The 21,378-nt window shown below is 43.9% G+C and overlaps 1 protein-coding gene and 1 long non-coding RNA gene across 5 annotated transcripts; one reads left to right on the plus strand and one right to left on the minus strand.

The window, feature by feature from the left end:
- The first annotated feature begins 384 nt into the window (after window positions 1-384).
- S100A16 (S100 calcium binding protein A16) lies at window positions 385-10,216 on the plus strand. Of its 4 annotated transcripts, XM_056816429.1 has the most exons (4): window positions 625-895; window positions 7,987-8,227; window positions 8,904-9,076; window positions 9,548-10,216. In XM_056816429.1, the coding sequence occupies exons 3-4, from the start codon at window positions 8,921-8,923 to the stop codon at window positions 9,704-9,706; spliced, it is 315 nt and encodes a 104-aa protein (XP_056672407.1). In that variant the 5' UTR covers window positions 625-895; window positions 7,987-8,227; window positions 8,904-8,920; the 3' UTR covers window positions 9,707-10,216. The 4 variants fall into 4 exon arrangements, with proteins under 4 accessions (XP_007481989.2, XP_007481988.2, XP_056672407.1 ...); XM_007481927.3 differs by lacking the exons at window positions 625-895; window positions 7,987-8,227 and adding an exon at window positions 385-501; XM_007481926.3 differs by lacking the exons at window positions 625-895; window positions 7,987-8,227 and adding an exon at window positions 453-605.
- Window positions 7,330-9,061, minus strand: LOC130457197 (uncharacterized). The gene is made up of 2 exons (XR_008916306.1): window positions 8,836-9,061; window positions 7,330-8,506 (listed from the first exon to the last, which is right to left on the minus strand). It is a non-coding gene; the product is annotated as an uncharacterized LOC130457197 (long non-coding RNA).
- Window positions 10,217-21,378: the final 11,162 nt, after the last annotated feature.

Below are 21,378 nucleotides of genomic sequence, written 5' to 3' on the forward strand. Positions count from 1 at the left end.
AAAGTCTATGCAGAGCTGTTAACTGATTTTACCTAAGGTCACACTGCTTGTTAGTGGGATTTGAGCCTAGGTCTCCTAACTCCAGAAACGGTACCTTTCCTCAAATACCACAGCTACTCACTCTTCTTGGTTCCTGGGGAGACTAGGTGTGGTAGGGTGAGTGAAGGAGCCTAGCTATCCTATCCCAATGGCTTGGTTCCCAGGGGAAGCAATAAAGGAAAGGAAGGAATTGCCTTGGAAAGGGGTGGGAATGCCTGGGCCCCTTGGTGGAAGGAAGGCCTGGATTTTGAGAAATGGGGACTAGGTTGATCCCCAGTTGGGTCCAGAATGTAAGGCTCCAGGGGTTCCGTTGCTCTCTGACTAAACAATCAGGAAGCCTAAGGCTTAAAGGAATTCAGCTTTAGTTTGGAATGTAAGGGCTAGTCCCCGTCCCTGTCCTGCCCAAGGCTGGGCTGGGCTGGGCAGGGCAGGGCTGGTATATTAACTGGTCTGTCTGCAAGGGTGAGTTATAGCCCCTGAAACTAGTCCTCTCATTGACCCAGGGGAACCAGGTGGCATCTGATGACAGCCCCTTTCTCTGTAACTTCAGGAAAAGGACTAAGAAGGTGGGGACTTTGGGGGAGAGCCAGCCTCTCTGGCACACCCTTTCGGAGGGGTGGGGGAAGGAGGTGTGTGTGTCTCTTTAACAAGGGCCCAACCCCACGGCCAGGTAAAGATTGAGCTAAGTCTCTTTATATCCCCACTCAGCCAGCTCAGTCAGGCAAATCAGGGAGGGAGGCAGGGGAGACTTGGGGAAGAAGTCAGGGAGGAGTCTGGGCAGGTCTAGGAGCCACTTGGCAGTCAGTACCTGAAGCCAAGCCGGAGAGACCCGCTGGAGGAGGACTCGAGGAGGCAGGTGAGACTCGGAGATCCCGGGGGCAGAGAAAGAAGGGAAGGCGTTAGGAAGCAGCTAAGGGGAGAGCTGGGTGGTTGAGGTTGGGGGAGAGGAGCCAGCTTGGAGGGAAGTTGGTTAATCATTTATTTTGGGAGGGCCACTTTGGGGCTAGAAGGGAGGCATTGCCAAGGGACAGAGACGAGGTTATTGGAGGAGCAGGCAGGTGGGAGGACCCCATGCCCAGGCAGACCAGATCCATCCTCAATAGTCAGGGTCAGGGATCAGGAGGCCTCAGTGCCTACTCCTGGGGGGGTGTGTGTGTGGAGAAAAAGCACGAACAAATACAATAAAAGCAAGTCTTGCCCCTTCAACAATCCCCCTAATTCCCAGGCTATGGACCTAATTATTGGGTTGAGATGAGCAGAATTCAAAGAGCAGGGCCTACTGCAGGCAAACCCGAAGGGAGTGGCGACAGGAGGAGATGCAAGAGAACAGGATAGCTAGGGGGAAAAGGGGGGAAAGAACAGCGAGGACTTCTTCACCTGGGGAAGGAAACAAGTCTCAGCTTGAATCACTCTGCATGGTGGGGACACACCTGTACAGCTCAGCACCAGATAATGCTCTCCCAATCCACTGCAGGACCTGGGGGTACCTTAGATGTCATGGAGGGACTCTGGGATTTGGGGCATTGATGTGGCTCAGTGGCTAAGGGTGCCAGGCCTGGAGCTGGGAGGATCTGGGTTCAAATCTGACCTCAGACACTTCTTAACTGGGCAAATCACACTTAACTCCATTTGCCAAGCCCTTCTTTCCTAAGAGTTGTTTCTTAGACAGAAAGTAAGGGTTTAAGATAGAATTGTTACCAAGATAGAAAGTTAGCCTTTCAGAAAGAAAGAAAGAATGAATGAATGAATGAATGGACTATATAGTGTCTGGATGAGGAACTAAATGACAGAAATACCAAGGTAGGCAGAGTGGGAGGTGGAAGGAGGAGGTCCCAGTTGGTGGTAGGAGTACACTAGGGTCTGAGAAGGGCAGGGGCCAGAGGGCACATCCCAGTTCTTGGAGGAATTGAGAAGAATTTGACTTCAAGACTTAGAGTGAAAATTGAGTAAGGGTGGAGTGGCTAGGGGAGAGGAGGGGCCTATAGCAGGGCAGGTCAAGGCACCTCTAAATGTGCCACAGGTGTTTTAGAGAGGTGAGTGAATGAAGTGAGCTGGCAAAGGTAGGAGGGAAGGACTGAATGGTGGGGAGTAAAGGTGAGATAGTGTTTGGAGGAGCAAGTTAGGGGCATTGTTGAAAACGGATGTTTCTGGGTGGAGTGGGAAGGGGCCCAAGGGTCAAGAGTGCAGCTGGCAAGAGCCTAGCCAGGTAAGAAGGGAAGGGAGGGAAAGAGATTAGGGGATTAGGAGGAGTTTCAGAGAGATGGTGTGTGTGGGGGTAATTTTTGGAAGTCAGCAAGCCTTGGGGTGGGGCAGTAAACCTGGTAGGAGGGGCAGGAGAGGGGCCAGGGGTAGCTCATTGCACACAGGTGAATCAGTCTAGGAGAAGGCAATGCCTGTCTTGAGGGGTTGAGAGACCCCAGATGAGAGATCTTTTCCTCAGGCTTCTCTGTCCATGTTGAGAGATTGCTGAATTGGGAAAAGGATTATCTATTCCTAAACTCTACATTGTCCTGCCCTACTACCACTGGACACTTTTTCTGTTTCCTCTTCTATCTGAGTAAACATTGGAGACCCCAGCAAATAGCAAAGTCCATGCTGGATCCACCCTCTGCATATCCTCCCCCAGGTTCTATGAATAACCTGGACATCCTCTTCCCTGACCTGCTCAGCTTTAGGACTCCCCAGAAGGGGGTGGAACCAGCAGGAGGGTGGGGTCAATCCTTAAAGCTGGGGAGGCAGAGGAATGGGAGAGGGAGGCTGTGGGCTGGGTGAACGGGGGTGGTTAGGGATGGGCTGAGTGGCAAAGCCAGTCTGCCATCCCCAGGGGAAAAGAGAAGGTAATGATGCCTTGCATGTGTCTCTGCTCTCTGAGGATCTCTAGGCATCTTTTTCAGATGGTATCTCTTGGGATGCCCATCTCACACAAGAAGCAGAAGGGTGGAGTAGATTGGGGTGGATGATGTGAGCAGTGCTTGAGAATTGAGGCATAAAGAGGGGGCAACCCTAGGAAAATGGCTTCCTAGCATTGCTCAGGGACCAAGTGGAGACAGAAGAACCAGATTTTTCAGCACCTCTCCTCCTCCCCACAATTCTTGCCTTCCTTTAGCTCTGTTGCTGGGCAGCCTTGGGAAGAACAGAGCAAGATTCTTCTGCTTAAAAAAATACCATCAGGAAGGAAAGGGTGGTTGGAAAGTAGATGGAGTAGGGTGGGGAGTGGATGAAACAGAGGGATGCCATGGGATAAACTAGTGTGCCCCCTCCAACCCTCCCCCCAGCTCCTCTTTCTCTGTCTCTTCTTTTAGGCACTTAGCTCCATAATAAAGGTGGGATGTTCTCTGAAGCCTGGGATACCCATCCAGTGGGATTTAAGTTTTTCTCACGTGGTGATTACCTGCTTCACCCTAATCCTTAGTCCCTTTGGGGAACAGGCTTGGCCCTCAACCCTCCTGAGGAAGGCACAACTTCCAAAGGCCTCAGGATTATGCTCCAAGAGGCACAGGCTAGGCTGATCTCTGTCTTTTCAGAAGGACAAACAATGAAAATGTCCTTTGAGATTTTCCTGTCACACACTGAACTCTTCCTATTCCCCTCCAGTACCCTCTGTACCCCATAACCTACATCCATCTTTCTTCACATTCATCTTCTTTTCCTACTATGAATTCAGCACCTAAGAATTTGTGGGTGTTCAGTAAAGTGAGGCATTTGTTCAGGGTCCGGGAATTGCAATTCAGGTCAGTGTGCTAAGGAAGAAAATGGAGGAAGAGGGGTTCCTAGCCAAAGAGGTGGCAGTGACCAAACCAATTCAGTTTAATTTTTTGCAACATTTATTTTTATTCTATTCTATTTGTTTGGGGGTAGGGGCATGTGTGAGTATATTACAAAGATGAGTAAGCCAAGGTTCCTGACCTCAGGGTTCCAGTCTAGGAGGAGGGATGACACATGACCATATGAATTTGTTAACTACTGTAACATGATAAGAACACGTGTCAAAGGAAGGACAGTTGTTTCTGACTGCAAGGATCAGAAAAAAACTTTATGGAAGAAGGGGCATCTGAGCTGAAGCTTGATGGAGGTAGTAAAGGTATAATGGAAGGAGCAGGTCAGAGTATCTGACTTCAAATCTTCGTTCTATGGTTCTTCATTTGTGTGACTATTGGGTGATTTACTTAACTCTTCTCTGGGCCTCAATTACCTACAATTATCTATAAATAGGTGGGTTGGATGAGTTGATCTCTAAGATTTCTAGTTTCACATTCTCTGCTCCAAGAAAAATAAGATCCTAATGGATGTAGGAAAGCCCCTGCCTGCCCTTTCCTTCCCCCCCTTTCCCCCTACATCTTCTTCCTTAAAAGCCACTTAAGCATTGGTCCCATAAGCTCTTGCCAGGTCCCAGAATGCCTACCTAGGACCTGGAACACTGGTGGTCAGGATTTGGATGGGAGAGGGGAATGGGGGGCAGGGGCATAATTATCTATTTAACACTTCTTTATGGGGGCACTGTGCTAACCTGAGGAATACAACATCACAGTTCCTGCTTTCAAGGAGTTTCTGACCTAGCTGGGGAGACAAGACAGTGTACGTTGTTAACTTACTAAGGTAGGAACAGTGTCCTGGAAAAGAAATACCACAGGAGTTCAGAACAGGGGAAACAGGATCACTGTGGGTTGGGGTGGTATTCAGGTAGGGGGGAAAAAAAGGCTAAGGGTTAGGAGATACCAGTCTAGGAGAATGGCTTGAGGATTATCTTGACTATATACATCCTCCATTTCCTGGACAGGCTCAATTTCAAGAAAAGAAAGCATATTAACTTTAAAAAATTATTTATTTAAAAAAACCCTTACCTTCTGTTGTAGAATCAATACCATGCATTGGTTTCAAGGCAGAAAAGTGGTAAAGGCTAGGCAATGAGGGTTAAGTGACTTGCCCAGGGTCATACAGCTAGTGATCGTCTGAGACCAGATTTGAACCCAGAAACTCCCCGCCTCTGGGCCTGGCTCTCAATCCACTGAACTACCTAGCTGGCAACCCCCCCCCCATATTTACTTTTAATCAATCAATTAACAAACATGAGATATTTATTTGTTATGTGCTAGGTACCATGCTAAATGTTGGCGATCTTCTACAGGGATATAATAAGATGTACAAAGTAAATAAAAATTCATTTGGGAGGTAGCATTAGCAGTTAGAGGGCTAGCTAGGTGGCACAGTAGATAGTCAGGAAGATTCATCTTTCTAAGTTGAAATCTAGCTCTGACACTTACTAGCTATGTGTCTCTGGGTAAGATACTTTAACCTGTTTGCCTCAGTTCCCTCATTTGTAAAATGAGCTGGAGAAGAAAATGGCAAACCACTTCAGTATCTTTGCCTAGACAATCTCAAATGGGGTTATTAAGAATTGTACACAACTGAATGGATTGAACCTTAGCAGCTAGGGGAAGATCAGGAAAGGGCTTGTAGATGTACTCTGAAGGGAGTTAAGGATTCTAAAAGTTGGAGGTGAAAAGAGAGGGCATTCTAGGCATAGGGGATAACCTAGGCAAAGAATAGAGGTGGGAAATGACATATAGAATGTTGTGTGTGAAAAAGAGCAAGAATTCGTAAAGGGGAATGATGTGTAATAAGGTTGAAAAAGCAGGCTAGCACCAGATTGTGGAGAGCATTAAGAGGAGTTTGTTTTTTCCCCTCTAAAGGCAATAGGGAGCCACTGGAGCTTTTTTTCTTCTTTTTTAAACCTTTACCTTCTCTCTTATAATCAATATTGTGTGTATTGGTTCTGAAGCAGAAGAGCAGTAAGAGTGAAGCAATGAAAGTTAAGTGTCTTGCCCAGGATCACACAGCTAGGAAATGTCTGAGGCCAAATTTGAACCCGGGATCTTACTGTCTCTGGACCTAGCTCTCAATCCACTGAGTCACCTAGCTGCCCTCTCCACTGGAGCTTTTTAAGCAAGGAAATGACTGATCTTTTAGCAATATATCTTTGGCAATTATGTGAAGGATGAATTGAAGAGAGAGAAAAATTTGGATAAGGAAATATATTAGTCAGGAGGCTAATTTCATTAGTCCAGATGAGAGGTGATCATGGTGGTTGTGGTATGAATGGAGGGAAAGGGACAGATGTGAGAGGTGTAAAGGTAGAATCCATAAACTCTGGCAAATCAGTTGCTATAGAGACTGAATCAGGCAATCAGGTTGATGATGGCTTAGAAGCTGCCAACTTGGGTAGTGAAGATGATGGTGACTTTTATAGAAATATGAAAGTTAGTATGAGGGGTGAGTTTTTTTTTTTTAAAGATAATTTAGTTCTGTTTTGGACATGTTGAATTCAAAATATTGACTGCTGTGTTAAAAATGTGTTGAGTCCAGGATATTTACAGGACATATAATTGGAAATGTCTAATTGGCAGTTAATGATATGATCCTGGAGATCAGGAGACTAGGGCTGGAAATAAAGATCTGGGAATCATCGGTATAGAGATAATCATCGAACTCATGGGAACTGATGAGATCATAGAGGGTTCTGCAACATATCTTCTGTCAGATTTTGTGTCCCAAGTTTTAGATGGGAAAAAATGGTTGCTGTTGGCATAAGGAAAACCAAGGAAGCAGGAATGTGTGAGGCACACGGGCTGGAGGAGAGTGAAGATTCCAGGAGAGCTTTACAACTCTGAGCTTTCATCCTAGCTCAAAGCCCTATTTTTCTCCCTACCAAGCATTGGGAGCAAATCAACAGGCTTAGACTGGACAGTAATGGTGATTTGATTATCTAAAAGCAGGCATGAGGGCCAGGAAGAGGGCTTCATTAGTACATAGACGTTCAGGAAGCACCGGAAAGGTCCTGATCAGAGCATCTGGAAACTGGTGTCATCTAGCTTATTTCAGGCAGACCTTGGAGAAGGGGTAGCAGGTAAGAATGGACCTAGATGGCTCTGGAGCTAGGGTATCCTGGATCTACTAGTTAGTACTTTTTTTTTTTAAACCCTTACCTTTGGTCTTAGAATGGATTCTAAGTATTGGTTCCAATGACTTGCCTGGAGTCACACAGCTAGGAAGTGTCTGAGGCCACATTTGAACCCAGGACCTCCCATTTCCAGGCCTGGCTTTCTATCTACTGAACCACCTGGCTGCCCCTAGTCTTTACCTTCTTACTCATCTAGAATGAGAAGAAAGGAGTAGAAATTAAAAGCTTTAATGTATATTAGATATGACTGGACAAATTACTTACCTTCTCTATTCCTCAGTTTCCTTAGCTGTAAAAGGGGAATAACAACACTTGCAGGCAGGCAACAAGCCTTTATTAAATGTTTATTATGTGCATATAAACATAGACATAAAGAAAGGCGGTCTGTGCCCTTAGGGAGCTTGCATTCTAACAGGAGGAGACAATATATAACAGGGAAGTGAAAAATAGGAGTCTAAATGGGAATTTGCATAAGACCAGTTATGAGGAAAGCACTGTATAAACCTTTGAGTGCTATAGAAATAGGAGTAGTTGCAGTTATTACTGTTAATAATTATTATTTCCTTCAGAGTAACAGAGAGGTGGGTAGAGTGTTGGACTTGGGAGTGAGGAAGATCTGAATTCAAATCCTGCCCCAACAGTCACTGTTTAACCCCATACAAGACCTTTCACCTTTCTTTGCCTCAGTATCCTCATTTGTAAAAAAATGATGGTAGTCTCTTCCTCAGAGGTTTGTGGTGGGGCTCAAAGGAGCTAATCTAGCCAAAGCGCCTTGTTATTTGTTATTCGGGCTTGGATTAACTTGGGCATGGGTGGTGGTGAATCATGGAGCAGATCCTGCCTGCCCCCCTCTGTCCCCCACTCACTACACCTTCCCTCACATCCTGTTATTCAGGAGGCTCTATTATGTTGGGAAGTGCGTATATCCTGCACTCTGGGCTGTGGGGAGGGAGCAGAATTGTGATGGCTTGAGTGATGTCCTAGAACAGCTGGAAGAGCCCAGTGGCCAACGCAGGGTGTGCCCAGCCCAGGAGCCGAGGGATTGGGTCTGGAGAAAGAAAGAGCTTGGCTCCGTTTCGAGTAACAGGAGGATTCCCAGAACTAGGGCCTGGGCGGGGAGTCGGGAGCCTGGGCAGGCTTGGAGGGGGTTTCCGAAGGATAGGAAGGCTCTCGTTGCTGGAGGTCTTCTCGAAGAGATCGGAAAACCACTTGTCGGGGATTGCTGCTCAGGTATGCGGCGGGGGGGCACCCCTTCCGTGAGCCTGGGCCATGGGGTACAATGGGGTGTGGGGCCTGTCTGGCTGGAAAGGCCTTAGAGATCCAGCTGCTGGTGGCTGCAGCTGTGGCCACAACTCTTGGGCACTTTGCCCCAGTGGCTCCCGGGGTATGTGTGTGTGTAGAGTTTGGGGGAGATTGTTCCACTCTGGATAGGACGAGGGGAAGAGAGGGTCTCTATTAATCCTGGAAGGTGTGTGCAGGTTGGGAAAGTTATTCCACTCGGAGTTTGGGCTGGAAGAAAAGTGGGGAGAGGGTCTCTCAGTATCTGCCCCCCCTTTCACCTAAGGTGTGGGTGGGAGGGCCCAGGGTGTGGGGTTGGGAGGGGCTGGCAATTAGAATCCGTCTCTCTTCCCACGGAAGCCTCTCTCTCTCCCAGTTGGGGTTCTGCTGTGCTCCTAGCCTTGGGCCTGAGGCTGGGGAGGGACCAGGAGAACCTGTCCGGGCGGTTGGAGGGTGGAAACACCTGGAATGGGGGAGCTCCATAACTCTCATTCCAGATCGGAGCCCCTACACCCAGCCTCCCCTCTTTTCCCAGGGCCCGAGGAGGAGCTCTCTCTTACCTCTTCCGTCTCCCAGGGGGAGGGCTGGGGCAGAATTCCTTTCCTTAATGCCCGCTGCTTTCCTTAAGAGCCCTGAGCAGGTGAGATGGCCGAGGAATGTTACACAGAGCTGGAGCAGGCAATCCAAGTCCTGGTGGCCAACTTCTACAAATACGTATCCAAGCACAGTCTGGTTCGGAACAAGATCAGCAAAAGCAGTTTTCGGAAAATGCTGCAGAAAGAACTCAACCACATGCTGACAGTAAGGGATTGGACCCCTTTCCAGACCCCCACCTCCACCCGGAGGGAAATTTCCCACTGGGCCGTGGGCTGCATGCCCGGGAGGCCTGGGGTGGAGCTGCTGGACAGACCTTCTTTTGTTTTGAAATGTCTAAGGGGGAAAGGGGGGAGGGAGGAGGTGGGAGGTGGTGACTTGCCTTCTTAATTGGGTCCTAGTCTGAGATTTAAGAGCTGGAAGGGACCCTCAAGATTCTTGCATCTAGCCCTCCCATTTTACAGAGAAGGAAACTGAGGCTCAAGGAGGGATCTCTGTCCAGGGCATGCAGATAGTAAATGTTAAGAGGTGGAGTTTGAACCCGTGTCCTCTTCCCCCTAAATCCCCCTGCCTCCAGCCCTGGGCCCTGACTCTTGGCTGCCCAGCCTGCCCCCAATCCTCAGGCATCCTTTACCACTGACTCCTCCCTGGCCTTACTGACCATTGCTTCCCTCCCAGGACACCAGCAACCGGAAGGCAGCTGACAAGCTCATTCAGAACCTGGATGCCAACCACGATGGGCGCATCAGCTTTGATGAATATTGGACCTTGATAGGTGGGATCACCTGCCCCATCGCCAACCTCATACGCCAGCAGGAGCAGCAAAGCAGTGGCTAGCAGCCCTTCTTTCTCCTGCGGAACCTTCCCCTCCCCATCACACTGAGGCATTCTGGCCTTGAACTTCGTTCTTGAGGCTCCAGCCTTCTTCCAGGCCCTGCTCTTTCTCACCTTTTCCTCCTTCCCATGGACTGTTCTTCCCATCCCTAATGAACTGGGGAAGGGTGAGATATCCAGGGGACCCCCTGTGGAGTGTCTCAGGGTCCCTTCCCCTCTGCCCCCCTGTCTACCTCCTCCCCTCCTTTCCTTAGTCTTCTTAAGCAGAAGCAGTCTCTGGGGCTTGTCCTCTGGCATTGCTCTGGGTTGGGAGGCATTGATGACTTGTGGCATCTTGGGTGCCAGCAGCATCAATTCATTCTTGAACCTTCTGTCCCCAGTGAAGTAGGGACAAAAAAAAAACTTGGGGGGGAAACCCTCTGCCCCCTGGTCTAGTAAGGACCCCAGCAAGGGCTTCTGCCTCACCCCTCTTTCCCTTCCATTCTGCAATAAAAGCTGGACTTGGAGTCTAAACCCCTTCTCACCCTGGTACGCCTGTGTCTCTCATTAAATCTCCCTACTTCCTCTTGGTTCAACTCCTCTCATCATTAAGGTTCCTGAATTCCTGAACACAGAACCAAGGAGGGAGCTCTGAGAGATAAGAAACTGAAGGATCATTGGAGAGATCAGTGTCTAGCACATAGTAGGTGCTTAATAAATATAGATTGATTGATGGATTGGTCAAGAGTTGAAGAAGGAATCAGAAGTTCTGATTTTAGCAATTGCCTTAGGCTCTAAGGTGAGACATTTATTCATTCATTGATTCTTTCAACCAACATTTATTAAGGATTTACTATGTCAGGCACTATTCTCTGGGCTAGGGAATAAATACAAAGATGTAAAGCAAAATGAAACAATTCCTTACCTTAATAGCTTACATTTTATGCCCTAAATGGAGAGAAGCTCTTGCATTTCTCTCATAGCACTTCATATTTCCCCAAACACTTTTATTATCTGCTCTCATTTAGTTCCCACAAACCATCCTGGGAATTGGGCATGGCCAGCATTATCCCCATTTAACAGATGAGCTAATATAGGCCCATAGAGTTAGTGATAGAGCCAAGAAGCCATGCTTACTTTTCCCATCTCTGAAACAATTGTCCCACTTCCATTCTCCATTCCTAACTGCAAGGACACCAATCCTCCATTATTCCCCTTTCTTTCCAAAGATCTATACTTTTAAGTGAGATGCAGTGGGGTCTTCTAGATCAGGAATGGGAACAGAGGTAGGAGGATGCCTAGAATGACCTGTCAAAGTCTTAGATAACAATTATCCCCAGATCTCTTCCACTTCTTTTTTTTGCCTTGAGACAATGTTGTAGCTGTACCCCATTAGTCACTTAATTCTGAGACCCAGCATTTAATTTCAGCACTTAGTCTAGTATTCTCTCAGATCTGACATTGATTCTTGGACACCTGAGACCTATCTACGTCCCCCTGATATATGCCCCATCCTTGATACCTTTTCCATCTTATATGTATAAGCCACATCCCCAGCAAACTCCTCTAACACATATTAAAGGAAAAGTATTTTCATCAATGGGGGGTGGGGGGGACTCTGGGATTCTCAACATGGAAACTCTCTTCATCAAAGCAAAAAGCATCCTATGATTTAGAAGTCAGAGGAAGTGACTTGAAGCAGCTATTGAGTAAATAACCTGCCCAGGGTAAAGTAGCTAGTAAGTGTCAGAGGTGGTTTTTTGTTTTTTTGTTTTTCATTTTTAGGTTTTCTGGATTTTTTAGGAAAAAAGGTTTAGGGGGAAGCTGGGTAGCTCAGTGGATTGAGAGCCAGGCCTAGAGATGGGAGGTCCTGGGTTCAAACCTGGCCTCAGACACTTCCCAGCTGTGTGACCCTGAGCAAGTCACTTGACCCCCATTGCCTAGCCCTTACCACTCTTCTGCCTTAGAACCAATACAGATTCTAAGATGGAAAGTAAGGGTTTAAAAAAAAAAGTTTAACTGACTCATGGCATGCAACCCTATCTAAGAAATCTGCCTGACTCCAAACCTGACTTGACCCACTATGCCATATATGCTGCCTCTCTGGTCCCCCTAAAACTTGAAAAAGACTTGCTATTCTTGATACTTCTTCCCTGACCCTAACTCTGACCACTTCACTTTTGATCTTTGTTCCTCAATTTCGTATATTTTTCTTATCCTTGAAATTTATTATCTTTCTCAAACACTTGTCTCTCCATTTCTAACATCTCCCATTTTGGACACATATCTTCACTGCTTTCTTCTCTTTATCCTCTCTTCCCTACTCCTTCCTTACCCATCTCCACATCTCTGATACTTAACTACATTCCTGATGGATGTTATCTCCAATTCCTGACAATTATTTCTTTACTCAGCTCTTGCCCCTCATCCTGGATACTTATCCTCCGTTCCTGACAATTATCTCCCTACTCCATACTTATCCCTCATTCCTGACACTTATCTTTACACCTGACACTTATCTCTCAGTTCCTGACACAGATTCCTCACCTCTACATTCATTCTTTGTGTTGACACTCACCCTCTTCCTGACACATTTCTATTCCTCACATTTATTCATCCCCCCTTTTTTATCCATACTCCCCCTTCTTAGCTTCTATCTTAGAACCCATAGGTTCCAAGTTAGAAGAGTGGTATAGGTTAGGTAATTTGATTTAAGTGACTCACCCAGGGTCACAAAGCTAGGATGTATCTAAGGCCATGTTTGAACCCAGCTCCTTCCAACTTCAGGTCTAGCATTCTATCCATTGAGCCACCTAGCTGTCCCTTTCTCCCCTTTTAATCCATCCCATTTTATCCTGGCATACCTCCTATTCTTGTGTATAAGAAGAAATTTTCTCTCCTTTGGACTTCATCTCCCAGCATTCTTTCCTCGTCCCAAAATTCCCTTTTCCCTTTCCCACTTACACACTTGACATTTGCCCTCTGACTCTGACATTTGTCCTCCATCAAAGAGACTTTTGTTTGCTGGAAAACTGCTGTTAAAGAGATTTTCTTAATCTCTTCCTCTGTCTCCTTAAAAGGCTAGAGAGCAGAATTTCTAAGTAGATCAGAACTGACAGTGAGTGAGGCAGAACTAAAGATTCCATTACCAGGGAGACCAGGACTGAGGAGAGGAAGTAGCCTGCCCTTGGACAGGAAGTTAGGGGAGACAGTTGGTCAGTGAGGAGATAAAGGAAGCAGCTGATGAAGGAAGGAGGTCTTTTGCCTTTGGGATCTCTAGAGAGCAGGAGGTCTGTCTCTGAGGCAAGGATCTGCTGGCAGTTGGCTACTGTCAGTTGGGTTGCTATAGAAAACTGATTGAAGGAGTCAGTGAATGGTGGCTATCTATTGTTTTAGGGAATTAGGTAGTTTGTGAATAATTTAGAGAAGGTTAGATAGGCTTGGTATTCCAGGCAGAAGAAACTGTCCTCAGAAGATAGTTAAGAGGTAATTTTAGGTAGTATTAGGAATTTTAGGTATATTTATAGGGTATAAGATTAATAATTTCTCCTTCCTCTTTTCTATCTGTACTTCTTTCTTAAATTAAACAGTTTCTGTTAAACTGCTGTCCTCACTTTGTCAAACTCCTTAATTTAACCCTTACACTGACCATCCCAGACATAGTTCTCCTCCCCACTCCTATGTCCATCAACTAGCTTCCATGTTTTTAGCATTCCAGCTTTATTTATTCTAGACACACAATCCTCCTCCCGTGACACAGTGGTCTCTTATCTCTGGCTTTTAGCTACTCAGAAATCAATCACCAATTTATAGAGCACTTACTGGATAGAAGGGATTATGGAGAAGGTAGAAGTTTGTGGCCTGGCCCTTGTTTTCAAGGAGGTTATAATTTAGTCTGAGGAGAGAAAACACAGAAACAAATAGAATAGAGAGCAGCTAGTAACACATGGATAGAGAGTTAGGTCTGGACTTGGGAGGTCCTGGGTTCAAATACGACCTTAGACACTTCCTATTTGTATGACCCTAGGCAAGTCACTTAACTCCCATTATCCCTTCTTACTGCTCCTCTGTCTTGGAACCAACACACAGTATTGATTCTAATATGGAAGGTAAGGCTTAAAAAAATTATATTAAAAATTATATAAATTGTAGTTTTTGCGTGAACCTGTGAAGTTGGTTGGGTTGAGTAGGAGGCCTGATGGCAGATGACTGAGGGAGGCAAGTGGGAGTTCAGACAATTTGGAAATGAGGAGTCAATGAAAGTTTTTGAGCAGTTATTATAGCTTATAATTTTTAGCACTTTAAGTTTCATAAAGCAATTTACACACATTATTTGATCCTTACAACAACCTGTAAGGTTAGGTACTAGAGGTATTATCTCCATTTTATAGATGGACAAAGTGAGGCTTGCCTACAGTCACACAATTGGCGTGTTCTGGAGCCAATTGAACATTGGTCTCTTCTGGTTCCAATCCCAGGACTCCCTACTATGTCACACTGCCTGGAAAGAATTTTTAAAAGATCAGCCTGCTAGTCTTATATAAATAGCAATTGCTATTATTACTATCATCATTTAAGATTAGTCTGGCAGTCAAAGGATTTGGAAAGGGAGGGGATTGTGGACCTAGTTATTTAGAGAAGAGATGTTTCTTCCTTCCTCTGAGACTGGATGGAAGGATGAAGGGCTAGATGTAGAGAGAGGAATAAGTTTAGGTGGGAACAAGGAGCGCATCCTGATGTTTTTGGCTTTGTGTAATAGTGATACTCTAAGGGCAATAGCAATAGTTTACATTTACAAGAGATAAATAAAAGGATTGTTTGGCAGTGAGAATGGCCCATGTGGAGGTAGGATGAATTTGTAGTATAGTAGGTAGGCATAACTCTATCTTCCTCTAGAAACATTCTATGGTTTGAGAGTTGGAATGGAGAAGGTGGAGAAACCCTGGACGTGATCTAAGGTTGGAGACTGGAATGGCAGTCAATTAAAGGTCAATGAGGCAAAGACATTTAATTGGTGGTGAGATTATTATTGAAGTGATTTGTATGGGGTTAAGGATAGGTAGAGAGCCCAGTGAAGCTGAGTGTGTGGTTAATGCATCTAAAGAAGGGAAAGAGATTGGGTGATCAGAGGTTTGAAAGAGAGCAAAGGATTAGTTTTGTAAATATGGGGAATGAAGAAATTAGAAAGTTGTGGTTGGAATAGGGGGTCTCCATGCTTGATATCTCTGGGGCAGAGAAGCGAAATGTGAGGAGATTCAGGATGTGTGACTAATGTGGAGGGAAGAAAGAAGTCAATAGAGTTAAATGGGTAACCATCGCTTGTTAGGGACGTTGGAGAGGGGAAGCAGTGCCAGTTGATCATGGGTATCATACCTCTATGATTCAGAGTCAAAGCAGGTAAGGAGCTGTGAAATCAAGGATCCCAATTCATTGTCAGTATAGGTGTCGGAATCATAGGGGGAAAAGAAGGAATTCAAGCCAGGTACTGAAATTGTCAAAGAAGATAGAAATGAGTCCTGTGGGCAGTAGTGGCATGACAATGATTTAGGAAAGATTTTCTAGACAGACATATGGACATCGATTTGGAAGTCATCCACATGGAAGTGATAGTTGAAGTTGGTAAAGAGTACAAAGAGCAGGGCTTGAATCTTGGAGAATTGTCAGGGAGGAAGAAGAGTCAAAAAGCCTCCAAAGGTAGGAGAGGTAGAATGATGAACCAGGATACAGTAGTAGTAACCTGGGAAGGAAGGGAGGAGGAGCTTTCGAGTGCACAAATTCAGTCAATTGCTTAGGAATTGAACTGCCATAGCAATTATTTACCTCCCCAAGCACTCACCCACCTACTCATTCAGTGACTTACTCTCTAATCAAGCATTTATTAGACACTCACTGTGTGGGGTGCTAGGGGTACAAATAAAAATGAAAAGAGTTTCTATTTCAAGTGGATTATATTCTAATGGGGGGAACTATATGTTGTTCAATTGTTTTTAGTTATTTCTGACTCTTTGTGACCCCATTTGGAGTTTTCTTTTCAAAGATATTGGAGTGGCTTGCCATTTCCTTCTTTATCCCTTTGTACAGATGAGGAAACTGAGGCCTTTCTAGCATCTCACATCTAGTAAGTGTCTGAGAACAGATTTGAACCCCGGAAGATAAGTCTTCTTGGCTCCAGGGCTGGTAATTTGTCTACTGTGCCACCTAGCTGTCACACACATATATACAAACACATATACATATATGCATATATAGCATATATATACCTCTGTGTGTGTGTATATGTAAAATCTATGTAAGAGTAGAGGGACTGATGGCACCAAGTATAGAAAGCGTTTTTTATCGTTTGTTTGAAAAAGGAAGGAGAAATATAGGATGCTAGTTAAAGGGAAAAATAAGATCTATTGAGAGTGTTTTTAAGAATAGGGAAAACCTGGGGGTTCTTGTAGGCTGTAATGAAGAAATCAGTAGATAGGGAGAAACTGAAGATTATATATAGAGAAGATAATAAGGGCTATCTGCTGGGAAAGATGGGATAGGATCAAGAGTATATGTGTAGGGATGGGCCTAGTCAAGGAAAAAGGCCCTTTCTTCAAGAGAGACTGGAATAAGGGGGGACGTGGTAGGGGATGATGTCAAGGGATTTTGAGACAAGGAAGAGAGAAGAAAAGTGGATTCAATTTTCTTGGCTGAGAGGGTGGCAATGATGTGGAATACTTGAAGAGAGAAGAGAAATTTTGGAACAGATTCTATGGTGAGTGGGATAGGGAATCAATGAAGGCAATCAAAGGATTGCCTTGTAGTGAGGGCTCAAATGGTATAAGATAACATAAAATCATTATGCAGCTGGGTGGTACAGTGGATAGAGTATTGGGCCTGAAAGCAAGAAGACTCATTTTCCTGAGTCATATCTGGCCTCAGACACTTACTATGTGATCCTAGGTAAGTCATGTAACCCTATTTGCCTCAGTTTCCTTTTCGGTAAAAAAATGAGCTAGAGAAGGAAATAGTAAGCCATTGTAGTATCTTTGCCAAAAAACCTCAAATGGGATCAATGAAGAGTTGTACATAACTGAAAATAATCCAATAACAGCAACAACATAAAATTGTAGTTGATCTAGTCAATGACACAATATTGTGTGTGACCTCTACAATTTTGTTCAGCAGCATGCTCATGGGAGCAGAGGAGTCACATGGTAGGAGTAGATGGGGCTTAGCAAGGCAAAAGACAAAAGAACCAGGAATCTGAGAGTAGAGGAAAACTTATAGTTGAAATGGTTCACTAAAAGTTCTAGACTGAGAAGGGAAAAAAATATAACCAAACAGAAATGATAGTTTGGGAACCAGTGAAGGGGTGGAAGGCCTGGAAATCATGGGTGAAGATAAAAATTAAGTCTAGTAGGACAGAGAGAAAAAGAGAGACAGCAACACATATATGGACAGAGACACAGAGAGACTGAAAGACAGAGACACATACAGAGAGATGGACAGAGAGTTAGAGAAAGACAGACTGAGATGGAATAATAGGAAAATGGGATCAGATAAAGGTATTTCAGAGTGATGGAAGTAGCAGGCTTTGGGAAGAAAAATCTGAGGTTTATACACACACACATACACACACATATATAGTTAACTACACTGTCCCATCCTGCTCCCCATCCCTCCCTCAAACTCAGAATGTATTTATTTTTTTAATCTTTTTTTCCCACTTTGGTGTTGAATTTTACAGAAACATCAAGAAAGATGGATATGGAGAAGAAACTATTTCTGTCTATAACACTATCATTTGTCCAGTTCCCCATGTTTGAAATTTTGGAATTATCTTTGACTCTTTTCCTTCATCCCTCATATCAATCAATCAATCAGCTAATTGGCCACTATATGCTAGGTACAGTGATGTTTAGGGATATAAAGACTAAAAAATGAAATGTTTTCTGCTGTCGGGGAACTTATGTTCTGCTGGGGAAGCAATGTCTACATATATGTAAAAAAAACTATATATATAATAGAAAATAATTATAATTTGGTCAGAGAAGGTTCCAGAAGTTGGAGTATCAGAAAGGTTTCATGAAGCAAGTGATGCTTGAGCTGCATCTGGAAAAAAGTGAGAGATTCTATTTGGCAGAAGTGAGAAACAGAAGGGAGTGAATTTCAGACATGGAAGATAGCCAGAGACAGGAAAAGTGAAGATGACCTGCAATGGGTGAAGAACAGAGAAGGCCAGGTTGCTTGGACTGTAGAAGAGGCAGTTGTTCCAATCGTGTTTGATTCTTCATGACCCCACATTTGAAGTCATGTTGGAAAAGATAAGTGGTTTGCCATTTCCTTCTCCAGCTTATTTTACAGATGAAGAAACTGAGGCAAACAGGGTATGTGACTGGCCCAGGGTCACACAAGCATCAAGTGTCTGAGGCTGAGTTTAAACTCAGATCTTCCTGATTCCCGTCCTGGCCCTCTATCAACTATGCCACCTAGCTGTCCAGATGAAGGAATGGAATAGAATATAATCAGACTGGAAAGACAAGTTAGATTCAAGTTGTGAAGGGCTTTAAGTAGCTAGCATTTATATAGCACTTTAAGGTTTACATAACATTTTACAAATATTATCTCATTTTATCTTCACAACAATCCTGGTAAGTAGATGCCATTATTATTATCCCCATTTTAAAAATGAGTATATTGAGGTAGAGAGAGGTTAAGTGACTTGTTCAGGGTTACAAAGCTAGTGAATATCTGAGTCAACTGTGATTTTACTAATTTTTGCTTGAGTGTTCTACCCACAGAGTCACCTAGACTTGTCTGTGAAGGGTCAATATGCAAAGTTATGGTTTATTTGTCTACAAATGGTTAGAGATAGAATTGGTTCCAAGGCAGAAAAGTGGTAAGGGCTAGGCAGTTGGGGTTAAATGACTTGCCTAGGGTCACACAGCTAGGAAGTATCTGAGATCAGACTTGAACTTGGGTCCTCCTGACTCCAGTTCTGGCTCTCTACCCACTGAGCCATCTATCAGTATCAGGTTTTGGTTTATGTTAGAGGAAGCACCTGGAGCTTTTAGAATTAGGGAACTGAAGTTTTTGATTAGGAAAAATCACTCTGACAGGTATGTAAAAGATGGATTGAAGTAAGGAGAGAGAAGTCAGGAAGACCAATTGGGAGAACATTAGAATTGTCTAGGCAAATAGTGGTGAAATTCTGAACAGACGTGGTAGTGGTATGAATGAAGAGAGTGGGGCAGATATGAAATCTGTTTAGAGGGAGAAAGGACGAGCTCTGGCAGCTTACTGGGAATGTGGGGTGAGGGTAAGGGAGAAGTTGAACATGACACAGAGTTTTCCAACCTAGGAGGCTGAAGGAAATGAAGTTTGGTAGAGTGGAGGGTTTGGAGGAAAAGAAAAGTTCTATTTTTGAAGTGCTGAATTTGAGATTCCTACAATCCATCCATTTCAAAATGTTCAAGTAATGATCTGGGACTGGAGCTTAGGAAAGAGCCTGGCAGCATCTATCTAGCTCTGCATCTGAGAGTCATCTGTTCTGAGATAATTAAACTCATGGGAGTTGATTAGATCATTGGTAGAAAGTACAGAAAGAAAAAGAGGGCCAGGGACAGAGTTTTAGGGTATTTAATATTAATTAGTGGTGACGATATGAATGATGATATAGTAAAGGAGACTGAGAAGATTGGTCAGAAAATTAGGAGGAAAACCAGGAGGATGTAGTAATAGGAAAACCCAAGGAGAAGAGAGAATCTAGGAAGAGAGGGGATCAACAGTGTTCAATGCAACAAGGAGATCAAGAAGGATGAAGAGTTATTTGGAATTTAAGAGGTTGCTGGTCATTTTGGAGAGAGCAACTTCAATTATACGATAAGGTCAGAAGCCAGAATGTAAAATATAAAGAAAAAAATGGCAATTAATTGGTTTCTGATCATTTTTGTTAATTAATCTGGTAAAGCTGTAATTGCTGATTTAATAGTAGGTAATAGTTGCAGTTATTAGTTGATTGAATAACTATGAAAGTTGATATAAATCATAGAAGCAAATGATAAAAATAGATAATTCAGTATTAAGTGTATGTTAACCCTACATTAGGAACCTTCTGTCCCTGAGAGGAAGGGCGGGCTGTACAAACTAAGCATAGGTTACCGTATTGCTTCATTGTCCAGTGACAGCACCAGCTGTCTTGTCATGACATCCTGGAAAATATTACAAGATGACTATAAAATTACATCACAAGACCTAGTACAGAAACTGGCTAGTGCGAGATGTGTAGGACTGACATTTTTGTGACTTTACTATTCTCAGATTGTCCATATATGGTATATCCTGCCACAGATCTCTGCAAGTGAGCACCTGAGAAAAGACCTGTACCTTCCAACCCTTTTAGAAAGAAAGTGATGACATAAAAATCTCTAACTGCAATATTTTTTACCTATAATTATCTGTCAGCTGTAATGATCAGTGTCTCAGACCATGCTGGGTTCATCTGTAGACCCTGCCTGTTAGGATGTGCACCTCTCACAATAAAGTCAGTTTGCTCAGAAGATTTGTTGCTGATCTTTTTTTTTTTTAAACAGTATAGCCAAACATTTCCCAATTCCTATCAACTCCATTTCTGGGACATCTCTCAAGTCTATTGCCTTCCCCTTATTTTTGCTTCTGCTATCCTAATTTAAAAAGAGCTTGAAATCTATGATCCTACATTATTATCTTATTACCTCTTGTCTAGACAATTGCAATAGTCTCCTTCCTGCCTCTACAGTTTTTTTCTCCAGCCTTTTCTTTTTTTTCCCTCCTCCCAATAAAACTCATTTTTAAAGAAATAAATTAATTAAATAAAATTAGAGGGTAGGAATAGATAGATGGTCCTAAGGTCCTTTCCCAACCCCAAAACCTTTGATCATTTGATAAAGAGAAAGTCAGTCAATTAACATTTATTAAGTCTCTACCATGTGCCAGGAACACAAAAGGCAGTCATTAAAATCAAAACTCCTCTGGTTTACTCCTAGAACCTTGAGGGGAAAAGCAGTCAGTCCCTCTCTAGGGATCCAACTTGCCAGTGAGAGTGGGAGTTTGGAAAGTAAGCCCAGGGGATATGCTACATAATTATTCAATTAATTTGATTGGTGTAGTCTCTCTCTAGGGGTCAGCACCTGACTCATTTGTCAAGGGGTATGAAGATTTATAGTCAATTAGACTATAACTCTGAGTACCCACCCAGGGCAGCTAGATAGATGGTACTGTGGCTAGCACACTGGGCTTGGAATCTGAAAATCTTCTGAGTTTAATTCTGGCCTCAGATACTTGCTAGCTGTGTGACCTTGGGCATGTCACCTAACTCTATTTGTCTCAATCTCTTCATCTGTAAAAGGAATTGCAGGAGGAAATGATAAAACCCTCCAGTATCTTTGCAAACAGAGGACAGAAAGAGTTGACACAACCAAAACAACTGAATGATGATAACCCATTAACCATTAGTCACACTTCTTTTCAAGAGGTGACTATATTTCAGTGAGAACTAGTCATTTGTCATAGAAGTAGCAGGCAGGAATACTCAATACTGTCTAAAATAACTGAGTATAAAAGTGATAAGCAAATAAATAGTTTGTAACAAGGGCACATTGGAAAATTAAAAATTATAGAACATCTAAAAAAGGGCTTTGAGCCAGCTGCTCTCCTAAATCCCAGATTGATCAGGACTCAGT

This window comes from Monodelphis domestica, chromosome 2 (genome assembly GCF_027887165.1).
Source record: "Monodelphis domestica isolate mMonDom1 chromosome 2, mMonDom1.pri, whole genome shotgun sequence".
Lineage (NCBI taxonomy): Eukaryota > Metazoa > Chordata > Mammalia > Didelphimorphia > Didelphidae > Monodelphis > Monodelphis domestica.

Bases quoted from the DNA above. Each gene is read 5' to 3' on its own strand.
- S100A16 (XM_007481927.3), top strand. From the start codon at position 8,921: ATGGCCGAGGAATGTTACACAGAGCTGGAGCAGGCAATCCAAGTCCTG. The intron at 9,077-9,547 runs GTAAGGGATTGG...CTTCCCTCCCAG, and splicing joins AACTCAACCACATGCTGACA to GACACCAGCAACCGGAAGGC.